We start from the raw sequence: 17,521 nt of genomic DNA, 5'->3' as shown, positions 1-17,521 counted from the left end.
ACTTTGATATAACATACAAATAGAAATTTTTTATTTGCTATATGTGAAAGTTGCCCTAAATAATATATAGCACGAATCTATTAAATATTGATTCAGATACATTAATATGCAATTCGAATACAATAAATAATAAAGAGATTTTAAAGATTTGTTAAAAATAACATGGGATAATAAAAATAAGTGAAACAAAAAAATATGTATTTATCTAATTTGTCTTTAAATTAATACAAACAAATCACCTTTTATATACTTCATACACATATTATATATATATATAATATTATATATTGAGTTACATTTCATAATATTTTTATGTTGGACGTTATATATTTATTTTTTTCCTCCTAAAATTTTCGAATACTCCCGCGCATTTTCTCATTTTACAAATTGTCTCATGTTCCCTCTTTTATTTTTTAACCTTTCCCTCCATATTTCTCACTTCTTACAAATATCAAATGCTTTTCTTCCCTCCAAAATCTTCTTACATTTTCCCTCTGTTTTCTTCTTTCAGATGCAGAAACCGAAAATGGGGAGACAAAGCAAATCTCGAAAAACCGAAAACATCGGTAAAGGAAAGGTTACTCCGATGCAGATTGCGTTCATCGTCGATCGATACCTCTCTGACAATAATTTCACTGAAACTCGTACAACTTTTCGATCGGAAGCTTCGCATCTTCTAGCTAAGTCTCCTGTTAATGAGGTATATATATAGGTTAAAATTATGTTGATTTTGTTTTTGTTTAGGATTTCAATTTGTGTATATGAATGTTGTGATGAATTAGGATTGGGTTAGTATGATGTATCGGTAATGAATTGATATTATGTTAGTAGGTATGATTTATGAATGTATTTTATATGTTTTTTTTTTTGGATAAATTATGAGTGTTTTTAGTGTTTCTAATTGATTCGAGTTAGAATCTAGGGTTTATGTTCATTGAGTGCATCATATAATATGTATGTATTTATTCAAGAAAATTAATAAATTTAAAGGGGCGTTCTTTCAGAATAGAACATGATTGATCATAAAATTTGTGAAAATTTTGGAATTCAACTGCTTTCTGTTCTTTTTACAAAATAACTAAATTTTGCAATTGGTATTCATTGTCAAACATGACTTAAATCTTTGAATACCATTTTCACTTTATAAAAAAACTACTTTTTTTGAATACTTGCAATTTTCATGGCCAAATGCCTCCTTGATTCCTTGTTTCTTGGATTAATCCTTGTTTTTTTTGGGTGTGTGATAATGAATAGGCGCCAAGGAGTTTATTGAGTTTAGGAGATATGTTGGATGAGTACATAAGTTTGAAAGAGCAGAAAGTGTTCATGGATCAAGAGAAGTGTAGATTGGATCATGAAAAAACACGGGTTCAGAACTTACTAAACGGAATGCAACATGTTATGAATGCTTACAATGCTACCACGAATCTGACCCTGCCTTCCTCAGTTGGTGCTTCTTCTTCTATACCCAAAACAGGTGCTTTGCCAAGTACTGTTAATGGGTCTTCCCCAGTAACCTCAGGTATGCATTCTACTTTTGTTTAGCTTTTTTTTTCTGAATTATTTTCTTAGTTTATATCAATGCTTTTCAGTATAAGTTGCTTAATATGTCGTTGTATGTGATACTATCCTGTTTGATACATGGAAGGTTCAAACAAGTTAGATTATTACTATTTACTTCCAAGATTTTATCGCCAACCCTGCTTGTATGTTTAAATGAGTTAGATGTATTATTTTAATTTTATTGTCAACCCTGCTTGTATTTTCTCCTGGATGAAATTATTATCTGCTTTATATGCGTTGTCCTTGCATGATACACTGGAGTAGCTGCTATCTGAAGGACAGTCTTTCTATCACTTTAAGGAGCAATAGCCAGTTCAATAGCAGATAACAGACTCTTTGAATAAACCAATAAGCCATATTAACTAAGACACCACTGAAACTATGCTCATGTATTTTGCTCTGCTGAGCTCGTCGACACTGTATTCTGTTTCTTGGACTTCCATGAAATGAGTGAGACTTCATTCACAGCAAATCCTGTCACTTTTATCTTTGTCAATATACATTCTACTTATTCATCTTCCCAATGAGATTGTTTTGGCTCATGTAACAGGATTGACATCCAACTGAAACAACTACCTATCAAACTTCTTAGTACTCATAGGTTGATTTAGGATCTTATAATAGCTGATCTGGAGTGCTATTACACACATTACTATATATGATAGTAGGTTCTGAGTGATAGTTCAAAAAAAAAAGAAAATAAGAAGATATATAGAAATGCATATAACTCCCCAGGAATTTCAATTGCGCTCATATTCATTACTAGCAATGTATCTGCAGAAGCCATTCCTAGATACTAGAGTGAGATTTGATCCTTGCACATTCTCTAATATGTGGAAGCAACAGAGGATCTTGGATCCTAATTCTCTTTCAATAAACCATAACAGGCAAAGAACTTAATATTTTTACATATTCCTCCTGAATTATTCTTGCATTCGTGTGACCACCATTACTTGTATGCAATGGGATGTATAATGTCTGTTTTTCTAGACTGCATCTAGTTCCCAACTGAAGACATGCAGCAAATAGTTTTGGCCTTAAAGCAGAACTATCTTCATCCCTAAAAGGTAAAGCCTCCAAAAGAAAGATTGGATCGTGGAGCTGTCACTGATTGCTCATGATCACATTCAAGAAATAGTACATCATTTGTTTATAGAAAGATAGTGCTGTGTTTTGTGTTGGATGTCCTTGTTAACTAGTCTACTGATTTGTGCCAGATTTTGGACATCTACTTTACTATTTACTTGAAGATTTATACTATACTACTTTTATCAGGTTATTATTCTGCACACACAAGTGGAGCTCTGATGTCAGCATCAATGCCTTCAAACACTGCTCTAGATACCATGAAATTTTCTAGTCCAAATTCCATTCCATCAACCTCAAAAAGAAAAGGCCTCAAAGATGTTTCTGCAGCTCCCATAACTGCCAAGAGATCTCGTAAACACTTGATAACTAACCAGCTGCCACTTAAAGGTAAATTCATTTGAAGTTGGTCTTTTGTCACTTCATGTCAAATGTCCTTAATATTTAACATCATATTATCGTACTTTCCTGCAGATCCTAGTACAGATGTACAACCAACTAGCTCTTTTAAACAAAACAACATTGTGAATAATTCTGCAGTTCAATTATCAGATCCTGCTACTGCATCTGACAGGACACCTGTCCAAGGATCTAATGTTGTCAAGTCTTTGTTCAGCCAGCAAATTCAGTCCCCTCCAACTAATTCTTCTGGCCCAAAAACACCGCCAAGAGCATCTTCATCCCAGACTGACAAATCTATCTCTCCAGTGGAAGTTTGTTCAACTGCTACTTCCACCAAAAATATTACACCGTCTCTTGTAACTGCCACGAATCGCACAATCATCTCGTCAGAAACAATTCGAGTGAGCCCTTCCAAACAAATATTTTACTCCATAGAAAGAAATCATTGCATTTCAACAACTTCTCCAGTAAAGAACAACATGAAGAGGTCTATTAGGCGAGATCAAGTGAAAAGTAGGCTGGATTTTGGTGCCTCAGATAACATCCCATGTAATTCAGAAATGGCAGCTGGCCCAGACATGACTTCGACGTCTGAGTCTGAGAAAGAAGGCGATATTTTTGATATGGATTTGTCTAGTTTAGATGCTTTAGGGGTGGGTTTTAATCTTTCTGAACTACTATATGATTTTGACCTTGATGGAGATGGGATTGATCATTCTTGCCAGCCAACATTGCATTCTTCCCCAGATTCTTTTTCAGGGTACAGTTACTTGCCTCGTCCAGATTTATTTTTAGTTTCCTTGATCTAATGCAAGATTAGGCATGGTTTCTGAGTCCCCATTTGATGTTTAATGCACAGGTCACCTGATGATTCAGGAAATGTCAATACTGATGCAAACCAGATGACTTCTCATATTTCTTCGACAGTTACTGAAGTCTTTTCAGAGCAAGGCACGAATGTACTAGGTAAAAGGAGATTCTTGACTATGAATTAGACTGGATTGGTTTCATTGAAGTCATTGAAAGAGTTTTGATTTTTTCACTTTGATCATTCAGGTTCAGATTCACTGACCACTACAAAATCAGTTACCAAATGCATCCAAATTTTAAGCCCAGGTAACTTTTCAACCGTCTATTTTCTCCTTTTCAATTTGCAAAAAGCACAAACTGAAGATACAATTCCATGCCTTCATTTTTGCAGTTAAAAATATCAGAAGCTTGAAGGATTAGAAGATCTTTGTGCAAGAAATCGATGAATACTTACACCGATGACTATGACAGTTGACTGAATTCATCAAATTTAGTTTTACATAGTAACTGTCCATTCATTAGCAAAAAAGTGCAAGTGCACTGGATTAGGATTTATTTCCATAGGATTAACAGCTGCAGGCCTAGCCAGTATATTGATTATATATAGCTTATGTCTAAGCATATTAGGGGAATTTGATAAATATATTTGACATGACCAAGCTTATAGCAAATTTGATTATGAGAAATATCTGATTATTGTTATGGTCTGTTATCGAATCATTATTTGACATCCACCTTTGTGTACTTTTTCTATGTTGAAGGATGGATTATTTGAACTTGAATGACACATGACATGATAACAAAAAATTCAACAGAGAGGATAATTGTTAGTAGTATGATGAATTTTGTCATGGTTTTACTTGTTAAAATGGGCTTCAATATGTCATTTATGAAAAAGAGAAGTTTGGCATGCTTAGTTACTACAGATTTTTGGTCTAAGCTCCTCATAATTCACCCCTTCTTTGTTAGTTTTATAGTATAAAGTTAGTACCCTACATAAGTTTCTGGTACTCTCTGTTGGTCTATGTATCCTTTTATACCTCAACAGAAATAACAAAAAACAAACATTTCAAGAAAGAGGATGACAGATTTTAGATATGGAAAAACCTTTACATTGTTTTATGAATTGAATCACCGCAAAGCTTTGAACCATAATGACTTTAGCAATTGGTTCCTAGACTTCTTGTGAAAAGAATTTCTTTCGAGTATTACAAATTCACAGTCTCGTCTTGATTTTGGAATTAAGACAAGTACTTCTCCAATTTTTCAACTTCTTCTGTGCTTCCAATGTACAATGGAACTCGTTGATGTATCTGCAAAGTTAGAAACAAAAGAAACACCAAAATCAATTGACTGATATATATACTCACTTGTTGGTTACAGATTTAACTTAGCTATTGGGGTTTTTACCTCAGTTGGTTGGATATCGAGAACTCTTTGGTGACCATCGGATCCTTTGCCACCAGCTTGTTCCACAATGAAGCTCATGGGAGCACATTCGTACAAAAGCCTCAACTTTCCATTCTTGCTCTTTCTGTCTCTAGGATAACCATAAATGCCACCATATAGAAGAGTTCTATGGAAGTCACCTACCAAACTACCAATGTACCTTGCAGAGTAAGGCTTGCCACTAGGACCAGGGTCTTTCAAGTCATCGATATATTTTTTCAACTTGTCATCCCAGAGCTGGTAGTTTCCTTCATTGAATGAATAGATCTTTCCAGACTTTGGTATTTGGACATTTTCTTGAGTCAGAACAAATTCTCCATACATTGGATCCAAGTTAAAGGAAAAAACGCCATTTCCCAAGGTGAGTACGAAAATCACAGAGCTTGAGTACATGCAGTATCCTGCTGCAAGAAGGTTTGTCCCTGGTTGACATACATTCACGATGCACTTTTGCTCTATATTGTCAAGCTGCAATATTCAACAGACATTTGGTGAAACGGTCGTTAAACTATTTACATATAATGAACGGATTTTGGCTTATGCCAAAACTCACAACCACACTGGAAAAGTTACATTCATGCAGCAGAGGTCCAATTGACTATTGAAAGCATCAAACCGATATAAGAAGCATAGCAGTGAATGATCCTACTTCTCGGTGCATTATGTATCAAAGATAACACATTGTCACAAGTCAGAACACTACATTAGCTATTAAGAGTTCTCTTTTAGAGGCAAAGGAAGGTTATCTTGTCTGGTAATTACCGTGGAATCATCTCCAAGATCAGCTAGGCACTCATCATTCGGGCTGTATATTCCAAAGATAGAACCGGTAGATACAGCAGCATCAATGTTTGATGATCCATCAAGAGGATCAAACACCACAATGTAGTTGCCTGAGTAACTCTCTTCCACTGCCACAGGTACATCCTCTTCTTCTGATGCTATAATCCCAGTCCTTCCACTTGATCTTAGACAATTCGAGAAAACCTGTTCAATCCATCAAACATCAACCTTCAGAAACCAAGATCATTTGTGTATTAATGTTCTACGAATGTCTACATTATGCACATTGACATTCCATAGATATTTTACACAAGCAGATTAAACTAACTCTTCACAGTAAGCCTGATATGGTAACCTTAAAAAAAAGGAAAAAGAATAAGGACCTTCCATAACAGGTAGTGTAAAAATTCTTCACACCATCAATGTATGTAACTTAAATCCAATCGGAGTTAACTTATATACACTGACAGTGAACACAATTCGTCATTTGATAGGATGTATTAGAGAAAATAACACATGTATTAACTTTAGTGTTATTTAATCCTTTGCTTGGTAGGTTTTTCAACTTATGTATGAGTAACCTATTCAGTATTATAGGGTGTATAACTAATACATAGTAAACCACGATATTAGCAATACAAGAGCTATTAATACATGTATAAGTATGGCTCTAGACAAAACTACCCTTAATACACCAAACCAAACAGTGGATAAAAAAAATAACTATTACCAGCATTACTAATACACCTTATTCAATACTATTCTTATACATTCTACCAAACGACCTATATGAGTATATTTTCAGATTACTAGTTATATTTTAAGTGCTCGGATCGTCAGTATATAGAAGTTAAACTCATCTAAATAACTTCACATGATAAGGGACAGAGTACTAATGTTTCTATTGAGCTATTTATAAGAAGAATTGTAACAAACAAACCTCATTAGAGACAACATCAAGTTTCTTCTGATCTTCTCCTTGAATATTGACAGCACCTTGAACTCCAGTAAGGTTAGAAATTCCAGCTCTTTGGACCAAAGAAGCAATCTGTTTACAAGCCATTGAAATACTTGAAATTACTATGGTAAGTTCAGCATCAATAACTCCAGCTTGTTCTTGTCTCAATAGCCAACTTGTTAAAGTTTGTAACTCATAGCCACTCTTTTTCTTGGTTTGTGTAACACCTGAAGCTGTCTCTATTGCCATGCACTTAACTCCTCCATTAAATGACCTTCTCTTTGTGCTGTTTTTTGGGCATAAAAATGGAGTCTTTTTGTCCAAGGCAAATAAAAATGGAGTCTTTTTGTCTAGAGCACTTAAATATGAAGTTGTTGCTGTTGCTGCCATTGTGATTTTCTTAGGATTCTTGAAATCACTAAAATTTCTCAGTTTACAAGTTCATTGTGTTATATTTGTTTGCAAAGATTTGTTTTTTGAGGCTCATTGGTAGTTTTCTTTGGGGTAGGGGGTGGGGGGGTGGGGGCTTAGAAAGTGTAAGGCTGGTAGAAGATTTGTGTTGAGTGGGTCCCACTTATCCTTCTCCATGGAAATCTTTTCCTTAAATTTGTGGTTAAGCTTTGAAAAATCTACAAATGACATAATCCTGGCTCTCAGAATTTTTGAGTATATTCTGAAGTTTCAACAACTTGAGAGGTGTTGGCCCATTAAAAAGGATTATTGTGACATATTAGTTTGGGCTTGCAACTTTATCTTATTCTTATTATTTGCACACACATGCTTGATTTTGGTGTCACTATATAAGTAAGTTATGTCATAAATTTGTAATTTATTTTTAGAATTAATGATAAAAAACATATTAGAATTATTATTTTCACATTTCAACTATTAAGTGTTCTCGTTTCCTACTTTAATTATCACAATTTATGTATAATTAAATTGGACCAACTACCAGCTGCAAAGTTATGTTTTTAGAGCACTACGTAAAAAAAAAATTAGTTTTAGCGACAATTAATTAGCAATTGCCGCTAAATATATACTTTTAGCGGCAATTAGTACTCTTTGTATGTGTCACTAAAGGCTTTAGCGACATTCGATCTAATGACACTTAACTAATGCTGATAAAGACATTAACACTTTATTACTGTGTCTCTTTATTACCGCTAAAAATTATTTTTGTTGTACTGGAGGAATTTTCAGAGACGACTATAATTTGGGTCTAATTAGAAATTTTGTAGCTATAGTGTAGGTATTGACAGTTCATAACAAAAGGAGAGAAACATTAAAATTGAGAAAGAGAGGAGAGAGGTGATCGAGATTTGGAAGAGAGATGTTAAATACAGATTGTATTTGACGAATACAAATTGTACTAATGATTAAAATTTGATACAAAAAGTTGAATCACTTGTATTCATTCGCAATACAGAAATACAACATGATACATATTGTGTTACTTGTATTTATTTTCGGTACAAAAATACAGAAAAACATGATGTACTCAATAAATACATGCGATCCTGTATTACTTTTATTCATTCATAATACATAAATACATGCTAGTACAGATAGTATTCAATACAACACACTAATACATACATGTTGATACATATTGTATTACTTGTATTATTTGCATATACCCGAAATATATAAAGGGATAATTGCATAGAATGATAAACTAATAATATAAAATAAATATATTAGCTATCCTTTGATTTATTTGTGTTCCATAGTAAACTGTTGTCAGTCCCTCTCTCCCTCATATTCTCTCTCTCTACTCTCCCTCTCTTGCTCACTAACTGTCGCTTGCCTCTCTCACTTTATACATTAGAATTGTATAAATTGTGTTTTCTAATTGCATAAAGCGAGAGAAAATTGTATAAACGCATGCAGATACATATATCTTCGTCTATACACTTATAATTATAAAATACAAATATTTTCCTACCCAAGTCTCTTTTGCCTTTCTCGTTTTATACAAATTCAAATTGTATATAATTTTTCTCTTTCTCGTTTTATACAATTCGATTCAATTGTATCTTCCCTACACAAGTCTCTTTTTGTCCTTCTCTCTTTCTCGTTTTATACAGATTCAAATTGTATATAATTTTTCTCTTTCTTATTTTATACAATTCAAATTGTATATAATTTATCTCTTTCTCGTTTTATACAGTTCGTTTTATACAATTCGCTTCAATTGTATATGTATAGCGAATCATATAAAAGTATTCTATAGAGCACAATGATGCAAACTTTGCTATAACATACAATTATGAATTTTATGTTTGTTATATGTGAAAGTTGTCCATATATAAATACATGCTATATTTGATACATACCAATTGGTACGTATTTGATACATACCAATTGATACAATCTTTAAAGTGATACAAATATTGTAATTCATTCTTAAATATGCTAAAAAAAAGTATTTAATTTCTCAAAAGTCAAAATGTGAGTTCAAAGTTTGGTATAAAAAAATTGGAAACAAACCATCAAATATTTAAATAATCCCCACCACAGAAATTAAAAAGAAAAGGGAACTAATTAAGCGGATGCCCAAACAATTATGTGATTTCTAAGTCATAAATTACATCTTAAATTATGCATCTCTCTTCCTAAACTCCCTTATATAAACTCAAGAAAATCATTTATTCAAACTCACCTCACAAACCCAAGAAAACATTTCCTCCTCCATTTTTTTCCCAACACAAAAAAAAAGAAGAAAAATTTAAAAATTTACAACAAAATAAAAGAGAAAACAAATGGCCTCATCAATGAAATCATCTTTGATCCTTTTCTTGACATGTTCCCTTTTCCTTCAGGTCACTTATGCTGTGTATAAGAGTAAGTTATTGATTTTCTTAATTAATCTTTATCAAAATAATGTGTTCAGTCGAATTCATGTGCATTAATCTTAATGTACATAAATAAATAAAGAATTAAAAGAATAATGATTTCCTTAATTAATCATCGTAACAATAATGTATTTATTTAAATTTCGTATTTGTTCATGCACATTTAATATGCATGAACATAGAATTCAGAATTATTGATTTCTTAATAATAAAAATATGTCAATCAATCTCCTTTCATGCACCATTCATATAAAACTTTCTTTTTAATTAGTCTTAAAAAAATATGTCATATTTTTATAATTAAAAATGATTTATCTTCAACGTTTCATTTTTAACCTTACTGAAATGGTTTATAGTCACACAGATTTCCTCAAATCTTTATATGTTCAATTAAATTGTAGTGCCACATAAATTGAAACAGAATGAACGAGTATATCTAATTCTTCTCTTTCTAATTTTTGTAGCTGAGGTGAAATGTGAGAGTTTGCCAAATGGTGATTGTGCATTTGCAATTTCATCAACAGGAAAAAGGTGTGTATTAGAAAAAGCAAAAACACCAAAAGATGACTTAATTAGTAGTGAATATGAATGCAAGACATCAGAAGTTATGGTTCAAAACATGAAGGAACACATTGAAACAGATGAATGTATTGAATCTTGTGGTCTTAATAGAAATTTCTTTGGAATTTCATCTGATGATTTGCTTGAGCCTCAATTTGTCTCCAAATTATGTGCCCCTGCTTGTTATCAACAATGCCCCAATATTGTTGACCTCTACTTCAACTTGGCTGTTGCTGAAGGTAAATCTAACAATTTTACGATTCAGTTCAGATATATCACTCATTAAAAAAACATGATGCATATATATACTTCTGTTGTCTAATAAATGACGCATATTACAAAATATGCATAATTTGTTAGACTGAAAATATATATGCATCACTTTTTTTTTAATCTATATAACCGTCTTAATTATTTCGACATTTTTGCATTTATTTATGTGTAGGAGCATACTTGCCAGACCTATGCAACAAGAACAATAAGTTGAAGAGTAGTGGTGCTGCTGAAGATGGTGTTGATGCTCCTGCTCCATCTCCTTCTTCATTCTAAATATTTTTGCACCTTTTTAAATAAAAATATATATAAATGATTGTTTTTTTACAAACAATTTTAGTGTTGTTTGTGAAGATATTGCACTTAATGTTTTAATTCTTTGGGTTTGCTGAAATTTTTCCTTGTACTAATTCTTTTGTCACTGAGAATTTAATAAAGATTCTTCTTCTTTTACATGGAATTTGTTGTTTAATTGTTATTGTTTGATTTTTTTTAATTGTTGAATGAGTGAATAGAGATTTTATGGAAATAATATAATTGACTTAACAAGTTTCAAATTTTAAATCTTAAACATTATTACACAACCAAAAAAAAAAAGCCATAAGTAATTATGTACATGGCTAGACTTCTTACAACAATATGAAAGATAGAAAGAAGGCATAATATATATATATATATATATATATATATATATATATATATATATATATATATATATATATATATTAAATTCTAAACTTGATTTTAAATTTCAACTTTACCCTTCAACTTTCATAATGCACGAACATGCATTTTAACTATCCAACTTTTAAATAAATAAACACATGAGTCCTACATGACACAATACCCATAGGACACCATGTAGGATAAAAAATGACATGTAGGACACGTGTGTCTATTTGTTCAACTTCATAAAAATTTAACTATCTACTTGTGGACACTCAAAGTTGAAGATCCTACATGTAATTCGAAACCAAGTTAAAGGACATATTTATGTATTACGCCTAGAAAGAATAACAAATTAACAATTAATTATGATGATTGAGAGAGCCACAATACACATTAGATTCTTTTAAGGTATAAGGCATATGAGTTTTCTCATTTATATATATACTAGATAAATAATGCCCGTGCTGCGCACAGGCCTAACAATTTTAATAGATTATTTAAACTGTATAATCTTTTGTTATGATCTCATAAATACATAAATAATTTCAACTTCGATAATACTATCAAATAAAACGAAGAATTTCATTTTGTATTCGATATATTCAAAAAAAATTCATTTTGTATTTGATATATCCAACGGATGCTCATGCCTCTCAATGACGACCATGTATATATCCATTCAACATGAATTCAGTAGCGCACCTTATGTTGTGTAGAATTTAGTGGCACACACTTGTGTATGTTATATCTAACAGAGTTATATCTTCTAATGAGCTTACAATAATTTAACACAACCAAGATAACTTCAGCAAAATCTTGTGTTTCAATAGTTACTACTTGAAAAAAGAAAAGAAAAAAAAATAGTTACTACATAAAAAGAGATGAAAACTCCTACGAAATACGACTCTTTTTTTTTATTATATATAATTACTTTGCAAAATAATTAGATTTATATCATTTTAAATGACATTCATATCGGTATAAATTAATAAAGGACTGATTGATGAAACTTCGTGGCTACTCAAAATTCAAAGTCTTATTAAAGCTCAAATTTAGAACAAAATTGTAGGAACCGTAATATCAAATTGGATTAAGAAACACAATTTTCACACTGCTGATGAGTGAGCAGCGAGTCAGATAAAAATTCTGGAGAAATAATAAGATAAATTTTTGTCCTAATTCAAATTCTTCTCAAATTTTGATCAAAATAGAAATCAAATTTTCATTAAAAAAAGAAAAAAATAGATTTGAAAGATGCATAAAGAGGATTTGAAAATTTTGATAAAGGCCCAAAAGAATGACCAAAAAATTAATTCAGTGAATGAGTATCAATTTAATCTATGATCAAAAGAGAAAGAAGAATGGAGAAATTTGTAGAGATACAAAAACACCACAAAAAATGATGCATTTGCTTCTAAGTATTTAGGATAATGACAGTTAACAATTTTGTCTGACCTATAAAGTTTAAAATGCCCCTAAACAAATATAATTTGCACTTAAACAGACAAATTGATCCCACTTTTTAAGTGATACTTCTAATATAGTAGAATATGTTGAAATTGTGAGATAATTATTAAAACTATGCGAGAGCTTTATTACTCAACATAATTTACTTTTTTTTTTATAATATAATTACTCCCTCCAGATTATATTTTTTTAATTTAATCTTGACATGCCATCATAGCCCTTGGACAACACACACAGTTGGACGACGTCGGGGGTGACATGTCATCATGGCCCTTGGACAACACACGGTCGGACGACGTCGAACGTGGCGTGTCTATCATGGCCCGTGGGCAGCACACACGGACGGATGATGTTGGGAGTGGCGTGCCATCATCACCCTTGGACAACATAAACGATCGGACGACATCGGGCGTAGCATTGCATAAGGCTGGGCAACGAAACGGGATATACCGGTACCATTTCGGTACCGTTCCGGTTCGGTTGCCTACGGGACGGAACAAGACATTCTGAACCGAAACACAGAACGGAACGAAACCGAGGTTTGGTACGGTGAACCGGTACCGGTTCATTTTGATTCTGGTACGGTCCGAATCTGGTCCGACTGATTTTTATTAATTAATTTATATTATATATTTATTAATTATAATTTATATTTTATACTAAATAATAAATACTACCCAAGTAACCCAACTACTTCTTGTTAGTATTACATTCGAGACTTAGTTGAAACAGGTTCCTTCCTAGAAGGTGGTTGCGTAAACTATGCACTCTACTAGTAGTTGTAAATTGAAATTGTAATTTATAATACAACTTTAAATAAATTAAATTGATATTTTTTTTATTTTGTGTAATTGTTTTATCCTTATTTTTATTTAATTTTTTAAAATTATAAATTTAATTTATTTAAATTACAGGTTATAAATATTACTTATAAATTATAACATATTAATAAATAATAAGATAACTTATAAACTTCAAAAGATTTAAATCTTGAAAACTTAATTAGACTTAACTTGCAAATTAATAAGTAAAATTTTTATAAAAAAATATCTTTAAAATAATTTAAGTAAAAAATTACATTATAAATTTAAAAAATATTAATTTAAACTTAGATAAATAAAAAAAATTCATATTTTCGTAATTCAAAATATCATTTTTTGAAATAACTAGATGTGTCATCCCGCTTATCCCATCTCATTTCATTTCGGTCCGTTCAAGTTCCATCCGGTATATAGTGGGACGAAACGGAACCGAGTATCCATCCCGGTAATTCCAGTCCGATTCATCCTGGTACCGATCAACGAACCGGTCAACTTGTCCCGTTTCGGTCTGATACCGGTTCGTTCCGATGCGGTGGTCCCATTCCGGTCTGTTTTCAGTCTTAGCATTGCATTATCGCCCTTGGACAACACATACAGTTGAACGATGTCGGTCGTGGTATGCCCACATGGCCCTTGGATAGCACACACGGTCGAACGATGTCGGGTGTAGCATGCCATCATAGACCTTGGATAATACACACGGTCGGATGATGTTGGACGTAACATGCCATTATAGCCCTTGGACAGCATACGCAGTCAGACGACGTTGGGCGTGATATGCCATCATTGCTCTTGAACAACACACACGATCGGACGACATCGGCTTGACAATGTCATCATATCCCTTGGACAGCAAATACGGTCGGACGACGTCGGGCATGACATGCCATCATCGCGCTTGGACAATACACACGGTCAGACGATGTCAGGCGTGACATGCCATCATAGCCCTTGGACAACACGCATTGTCGGACGACGTTAGACGTGGCATGCCATCATAGCCCTTGGACAGCACACACGGTCGGACGATGTCAAGCATGTCATGCCATCATAGCCCTTGGACAACACACACGGTTGACCGTCGTTGGACATGCTGCACACAACGGTCGGTCGTGGCCTGCTCGCATCGGCCATGACTTGCGCGCCATTGGCCAAGCTCTAGTTGAAACATTCAGATGTCCATGCCATACATAAATCAAAGGAGTTTGAAACACCTTTCATGCATAACAAACATATTCATCTATTTTCCATTATCTATTCTCAATGCTTCCGCCTCACGTGGCTTGTCTTTATCATTCTTCATTTCTTTTACGGTTCGTACAATATTGAAACATCTTTATTTGTACAAAATATGTAGTCTATCAATACTTTCACATGTTTAGAAGTGTTTTTGAGCATTTTTGTATTTTTTTGACTTTTAATCATTATTTTATAATTTATTCTTACGGTTTATTATTTTTACGTCTCGTTTTAAAAAATTAAAATGCACTAAATTTTTTATCAAGGTTATTATATTTATTTGTGAATTTTTGGTTTTGATTTTATATTTTTTTCGATATTTTTCCTATTTATTATTAATTTATTACTAATTTTTTGGAAATTTCAAAAAAAAATTAAAAATTTTTAAAAAAATTTAAAAATATTTTTTATGTATATATTAAAGTGATTTGTGAAAGCTAATGTGTGTTTGTACCTTAGAACGTGCATATTTGGGTTGTACATTTGATTCTCTAGAAAAATAATATCTACTCCTCTCACATGGGTAAAACTTTCTTAAGCATATATAAGAGGAGTAGAGGTGTTGGAGACCGACTGAGGCGCAGGCAGGCGAATGTCATGGGCGTCCTATGGGCTTAGTAGGCGTGTTGCGTGGGTGCTTGATGACATTCATGACTTGTCCGTGCTACGCCGTTGGACGTTTATAAAAACATGCCGGCGACGTCTGCGGGGAAATTGAGGCGAGGCAGGCAGACGTGATGGGCGTCCTGTGGGATTAATAGGCATGTTGCATGGGCGCTTGATGGCATGCATGGCTTGTCCATGCTACGCCGTTGGGCGTCTACAAAAATATGCTAGCGATGTTTGCGGGGCGACTGAGGCAAAGGTAGGGTTAAGGGCGTCCTGTAAGCATAGTAAGCGTGTTGTGTGGGCGCTTGATGACATGCATGGCTTGTCCATGCTACGCCGTTAGGCGTTTACAAAAACATGCTAGCGACATTTGTTGGGCATTTGAGGCGAAGGCGTGCTACGTGGGCGCTTGATGGAATGCATGGCTTGTCCGTGCTACGCCGTTGGGCGTCTACGGAGACATACTAGCGACGTTTGCGGGGCGACTGAGGCAAAAGAAAGCGGACGTCAAAGGCGTCCTGTGGGCTTAGTAGGCGTGCTGCGTGGGCGCTTGATGACATGCATGACTTTTCCGTGCTACGTCGTTGGGCGTTCACAAAAACATGTCAGCGACGTCTGCGAGGCGAATGAGACGTAACAAGGAGAACGTCATAGGCGTTTTATGGGCTTAGTAGATGTGTTGCATGGGCGCTTGATGTCATGCATGGATTGTTCGTGCTACGCCATTGGGCGCTTACAAAAACATGCTAGCAACGTCTACGGGGCGACAGTGCGCTGCCGAGGGAACTTCTCATGACCGATCTATATAAGCGTTTGGAGTAGAAACGCCAGTGCTTTCGAGCAAGTGGTGAGTTCTAGAGCTCCTGTTACAGCTAACTCTAGGTGTCGCACGCACGGGGCACGTAAGACATGTACGGCCAGATGCTATGATGGATCGGGCATGAGAGGTTCCCCTGGGTGAACGTTAGTCTTGCTCTAACATCTCTGCAGTGATTAAATTCTCAACCCCCTTCGGCGAGCGCGCAACGGTGGGTGTAGCATTGGCCTTGCAAAGAAGGCATCGACGTCGTCGCACGACATCTCATGTCGGGCATCCCGGCGGATGTCGGGCGTGCATCAACGGAGCTATTCACGTATGACGCATGAGTGGTATTGGGCATGTGTGGTTAGGTTGGATCCATGCTTTGAGTAGCGACGTCCTAACTCGCATGCCATCTCACTGGCGGATCAAGAGCAATCTAGGCTTGTCGGATATCGGAATCTTGTGCTGCATACCCAATGCCTAAGCATTATGTAATTGCAATCGGTCGCCTTCGTCGTGCAATGGCGTGGTCGACGAGCGGCGTCTCAAATTCTCATATACGGTAGACGTAGTGGGCATGGGTCCTTCACCGGCTCCTATCTGCCCAAAACGAATGCTCCTTGGGAATGACTGTCGCGCTTGCCTTGGACCAATCGTGCCCGAACAGGCGCGACACGGGACGTCATTGAGGAATGCTACCTGGTTGATCTTTCCAGTAATCGTATGATTGTCTCAAAGATTAAGTCATGCATGTGTAAGTATGAACAAATTCAGACTGTGAAACTGCGAATGACTCATTAAATTAATTATAGTTTGTTTGATGGTATCTACTACTCGGATAACCATAGTAATTCTAGAGCTAATACATGCAACAAAACCCGACTTCCGGAAGGAATGCATTTATTAGATAAAAAGGTCGACGCTGGCTCTACCCGTTGCTGCGATGATTCATGATAACTCATCGATTGCACGACCATCGTGCCGACGACGCATCATTCAAATTTCTTCCCTTTCAAATTTTGATAATAGGATAGTGGCCTACCATGGTAGTGACAGGTGACAGAGAATTAGGGTTTGATTCCGGAGAAGGATCCTGAGAAACGGCTACCACATCCAAGGAAGGCAGTAGGCGTGCAAATTACCTAATCTTGACAGGGGGAGGTAATGACAATTA

At 34.6% G+C, this 17,521-nt stretch overlaps 3 protein-coding genes across 3 annotated transcripts; 2 read left to right on the top strand and 1 right to left on the bottom strand.

The window, feature by feature from the left end:
• The first annotated feature begins 318 nt into the window (after window positions 1–318).
• LOC101248040 (probable GPI-anchored adhesin-like protein PGA55) lies at window positions 319–4,563 on the top strand. The gene is made up of 7 exons (XM_004246806.4): window positions 319–700; window positions 1,255–1,522; window positions 2,839–3,039; window positions 3,124–3,811; window positions 3,911–4,017; window positions 4,108–4,167; window positions 4,253–4,563. Exons 1-7 carry the CDS (start codon window positions 395–397, stop codon window positions 4,279–4,281), a joined length of 1,659 nt encoding a protein of 552 aa, XP_004246854.3. The 5' UTR covers window positions 319–394; the 3' UTR covers window positions 4,282–4,563.
• Window positions 4,564–4,928: 365 nt separating this feature from the next.
• On the bottom strand, window positions 4,929–7,693 carry LOC101260852 (fructose-1,6-bisphosphatase 1, chloroplastic). The gene is made up of 4 exons (XM_004246317.5): window positions 7,034–7,693; window positions 6,073–6,297; window positions 5,272–5,778; window positions 4,929–5,174 (listed from the first exon to the last, which is right to left on the bottom strand). The coding sequence occupies exons 1-4, from the start codon at window positions 7,439–7,441 to the stop codon at window positions 5,103–5,105; spliced, it is 1,212 nt and encodes a 403-aa protein (XP_004246365.1). The 5' UTR covers window positions 7,442–7,693; the 3' UTR covers window positions 4,929–5,102.
• Window positions 7,694–9,704: 2,011 nt separating this feature from the next.
• LOC101261147 (uncharacterized) lies at window positions 9,705–11,193 on the top strand. The gene is made up of 3 exons (XM_004246318.5): window positions 9,705–9,895; window positions 10,371–10,706; window positions 10,913–11,193. The coding sequence occupies exons 1-3, from the start codon at window positions 9,814–9,816 to the stop codon at window positions 11,014–11,016; spliced, it is 522 nt and encodes a 173-aa protein (XP_004246366.3). The 5' UTR covers window positions 9,705–9,813; the 3' UTR covers window positions 11,017–11,193.
• Window positions 11,194–17,521: the final 6,328 nt, after the last annotated feature.

This window comes from Solanum lycopersicum, chromosome 9 (assembly GCF_036512215.1).
Source record: "Solanum lycopersicum chromosome 9, SLM_r2.1".
NCBI lineage: Eukaryota > Viridiplantae > Streptophyta > Magnoliopsida > Solanales > Solanaceae > Solanum > Solanum lycopersicum.
The sequence above is the reverse complement of the archived record's forward strand: the minus strand, read 5'-3'. Positions and strand labels throughout refer to the sequence as shown.

Coding starts and splice junctions, on each gene's coding strand:
- LOC101248040 (XM_004246806.4), top strand. CDS start 395: ATGTTCCCTCTTTTATTTTTTAACCTTTCCCTCCATATTTCTCACTTC. Junction 3,812..3,910: donor TCCCCAGATTCTTTTTCAGG/GTACAGTTACTT, acceptor TTTAATGCACAG/GTCACCTGATGATTCAGGAA. Junction 4,018..4,107: donor GCAAGGCACGAATGTACTAG/GTAAAAGGAGAT, acceptor TTGATCATTCAG/GTTCAGATTCACTGACCACT.
- LOC101261147 (XM_004246318.5), top strand. CDS start 9,814: ATGGCCTCATCAATGAAATCATCTTTGATCCTTTTCTTGACATGTTCC. Junction 9,896..10,370: donor CACTTATGCTGTGTATAAGA/GTAAGTTATTGA, acceptor TAATTTTTGTAG/CTGAGGTGAAATGTGAGAGT. Junction 10,707..10,912: donor CAACTTGGCTGTTGCTGAAG/GTAAATCTAACA, acceptor ATTTATGTGTAG/GAGCATACTTGCCAGACCTA.
- LOC101260852 (XM_004246317.5), bottom strand. CDS start 7,441: ATGGCAGCAACAGCAACAACTTCATATTTAAGTGCTCTAGACAAAAAG. Junction 6,298..7,033: donor TTGATGTTGTCTCTAATGAG/GTTTGTTTGTTA, acceptor TGGATTGAACAG/GTTTTCTCGAATTGTCTAAG. Junction 5,779..6,072: donor ATCTTGGAGATGATTCCACG/GTAATTACCAGA, acceptor TGAATATTGCAG/CTTGACAATATAGAGCAAAA.